Source organism: Arachis hypogaea, chromosome 14 (genome assembly GCF_003086295.3).
Source record: "Arachis hypogaea cultivar Tifrunner chromosome 14, arahy.Tifrunner.gnm2.J5K5, whole genome shotgun sequence".
Classification (NCBI taxonomy): domain Eukaryota; kingdom Viridiplantae; phylum Streptophyta; class Magnoliopsida; order Fabales; family Fabaceae; genus Arachis; species Arachis hypogaea.
In genome coordinates this window covers 118,054,777-118,058,540 of record NC_092049.1, presented here as the reverse complement: position 1 = coordinate 118,058,540, position 3,764 = coordinate 118,054,777, and the positions used below count along the sequence as shown (strand labels likewise).

Sequence of the window (3,764 nt, the reverse complement as noted above, 5' to 3'; positions counted from 1 at the left end):
CTTGAACTTGTGGCTTATATCTATACTTCAGTTTTCCAGTTTCCAAAGACATACATTGATACATACAATAATAAAAAAAATTACGTCAATGGGAAATGGTCAAAACCATTAGGATCCTTCTTTGTATAAACAATGGTTGTTAAAATATACCAATTGCTTTCAATAATGCAAGTTGCATCATGTGCATATAAAAAGATATGTGTGTGTGACACTATTACATGCTCAAAGACTAAAAGTAGAGTCTAAAACCCCTCTCTACGTCTCCTTCTTTGTTAGAGACTCACTAGTAGTGAATCCCACCAAAACTCAAATTCTCAAATTTAAATTAAAAAAATGGTTAGTGGCAAAGCTATTGAAGTTCCTCAGCAGGGAACTGTTCTTCAAATCAAGCAAGATGATAAATTTTTCTGTAGGCTTCTATCTAAAGAGAATTCAATGTCACTTCCGTCTTTTAGGGATGCCGCGGTTACGGTTCCTTTTGTCTGGGAATCGCAACCTGGCACGCCTAAATACGAATTTTCTGAAGATGCTCTTCCTCCTCTAACGCCGCCGCCTTCTTATTACTTCAATAACAACAATACCATGAAGAAAATAGGCTCATGTTCAAGATCCAACAGCAAGAAGAAGCTTCTCATGGCTCTTTTCCCTAAATTGATGAATCTCAAGAAGGCCATTCTTCCATCTAATTGTTCATCATCACCACCATCATTTGATTCATCATTTTCATCCCCATCTAATTGTTCCTCTTCATGGTCATCCTCAGATTCATCATCTAAGGTTGTTGGAAGGAGGAGAAGGTTCTTAAGCCATGGATCATCCTTTGATTTTAGGGGTGATCATGATGAAGATGGTGATGATGTTACTTCACCAAATTCAACACTCTGCTTTGGCATTCATTGTTCTACTACCTTTAATAAGTCTAATAATTCCAACAATGGAGACTCATTATGGAGGATGTGAAGATAAGGTAATTAATTAATCCTTTCACTCTCTTGCAATTTAGAGAGTTTAAATCAAGTTAGGAGAAATATTGCAACTACTTATATTTTACAGTCATACAAATATTTCTCTTAAATTGATGTAGGAATGAATACTCTAGTGTTTTTTTTATTATCTATATGATCATGTCATGTAAATAGAGATAGACAAAAGAATTTAAATGGTTGGAAATGTTTATTGATCTCTATTATAGATCCTAATCATTTAATTATTTTGTGTCTATCTTTATGAAGTGAATAAGAAACATAAGAGTATTCATTTTAGTAAAGCTTATAGTTTTTGTGTAAATTATATCTTTCTATAGAAGTTTTGCTCTTTCAGGGTTCATAGGGGTCAACCAATTTTCTAGGTTGGGTCTCTTTAGTTTGTTTCTGTCCAATAAAGAAGTTTGCATTGTGCTACTTGAAATGTGTATCTTATACATATTACTATGTAGTTAACACCATCGAAGACAAATATATTATTTGTCTCTTTGCTTAAAATTTAGAACAATAATGTACTTCAATTCTTAGTTCTATATATTTGGACCTTGTTATTTATTCTGTATTTCTCTGCTTCTTGTTACTGGGGTTTTGTTGTTATGTTTGGTGATAATATAATTAATAAACTAGTGCTAGTTAGTCCAACAAGAAAGAGGATTGAGAACTCATTTAATTTTAATAAACAAATCTATTATACATGAATTTTTTAAGTTAACAATAAATACTTAATTTAAATATTTGAGTTGATGTGAGAACATAGAATTGAATACATTATGTATCATATATTAAATTATTATTTTTAACAGTAGCTCCCTAAATTATTAATTTTGATGTATGGGTATAGGTTTCTATGTTGTTTTTTTTATGGTATCTCTCAACCTGATCTAAGTTTATTTTAAAAATTCGTGGTTAGTTAATAAATTATTGTATGCATAATGTGAAATTTAAACTCATGATACTTATTTAAGCTTACGAGTGAGCTGACCACTCCCAAGTTGGTTTCCTATTCTGTCCTTTGACACTTCACAGTGTTGGAGGGGTAGAAGAAATTAAGGAACACTTAAAAAGCAGCATATCTTTAAAAAAGCAATTGATTTTTTGGGCCCCGTTTGAAGGTGTTTCATTTTGTCTCACTATAAGTGATTAACTCGTTATTATTGCAAAAACCAAACACCGGTAAAAGTTGCAATCATGCCATTTAATTTATTCGGCCCTCAATTTCCATCACTACTTCCCTTCAATTTTCTCAATCGAAAAAATCGTTTAACCATGTTAAGAAAAAAATATAAGTTTTTATTATTTATTTAATATTTTTGTGAAATTTAGTACTACTAAAATAACAATGATCACATCTTGTTAGTTTTAAGATATTTTTATCACTTATAAGTTATTATTTTTTTCTCCCATATTTTTCGGGTCGAATATAGTAACGAACTATCTTAAAAAAATCTTATTAGTTACAAAATTATGGTCATGTTGATTTTAATTTTAATCCAAAATCTATTTTGGATTATTTATTTGTTGTGTCGTGTTGGTAAAGGAGGGCTTGTACATACATTATTTGGGGTTACCTTTTGCATCAACATTTCTCGTGTGTCACGGATTCATATATTTGTAAAATATCTATGGTAATAAAGGGACATATATATCTTCAATTTCTAGCTTTCTGCAATTAATATATAACCAAAGGAACTGTGTTCCCATGCTAATCAAATACACAATTCTAAATACATTTTATTTATAACTAATATTTAATATGTCTGCCAAATTCATCTTAAGTCATATTTTAACTAATTTCAACTTAATGCAAAAAACATTGCTTTCATATAGAACCAAACGCAACCATATAATTTGTCAACTATAAATTAAATAAATAAACCAATACATCAATTAATTAAGTGAACATGGCAGCATTATTCTTAATGCATGAGATTTGTTTGATTTCCCCTTTTTTTTTTTTGTCAGATTAGTAAACAACAACAACATTATTTTGTGTTAGCTTAATTTATTTAATTTAGAGAATTTGAGTTGCCAGAGTCTAGTCTTAAGATAGAATATGATTTCCAATTTCCAAAATTAAGAAGTGTTCAAAAGAAAATCTCTTTATTAAATAAGGGTTTGCTAATAACAAGTGTTCTACCATCCAAATCAATTTAAGTTGGTCGAATGGTCAACTCATTCATCTGTTTAAACAAATATTGGGAGTTTGAATTTTACTTTATGTATATAGCAACCCATTGGCAGATCTTTAAATAAAACTCAGATCCGCGATATATTAATCCTTAACCTATCAAGTTGGAGAATAATGTGAGCAACAAAAAAATAAAGTGTTCTAACATCCAAAGTATGCATTTGTTAATATAATAAATATTAAAAAAATATTTTTAATAAATTATTACAAAAGAAAAATGATTAATCCTCCTAAACCGTTCTTCTTATTTCTAATCAAAGAAGTCTTGGATATATTTTTTTAATATTTTTATGTTTTCAAAAATAAAAATATATTTGAAAAATTATTCTTATTAGCGGTGTTCAAATTCAAACTGATCCAAATTAAACCGGTCATTGAATTTAATTTAAATAAAAAATCGATTAAATTCGCACTAATTTAGATTTGGTTGAATTTTACTTTTTGTAAACCGTATGGATCATTTCAGATTTTAGATTTACTTTTCAAAACTAATCCAATCCAATCCAAATCGCATAATGTGCTATAATATTATTATTTTATTATTATATTTATAATTTACTTATAATATGTTTATTTTGTTATACATTTTTATA

General features: G+C 28.7%; 1 protein-coding gene across 1 annotated transcript; it reads left to right on the top strand.

The window, feature by feature from the left end:
- Positions 1-206: 206 nt before the first annotated feature.
- LOC112743813 (uncharacterized) lies at positions 207-1,545 on the top strand. Its single transcript, XM_025793161.3, has one exon. The coding sequence runs from the start codon at positions 334-336 to the stop codon at positions 958-960; it is 627 nt and encodes a 208-aa protein (XP_025648946.1). The 5' UTR covers positions 207-333; the 3' UTR covers positions 961-1,545.
- Positions 1,546-3,764: the final 2,219 nt, after the last annotated feature.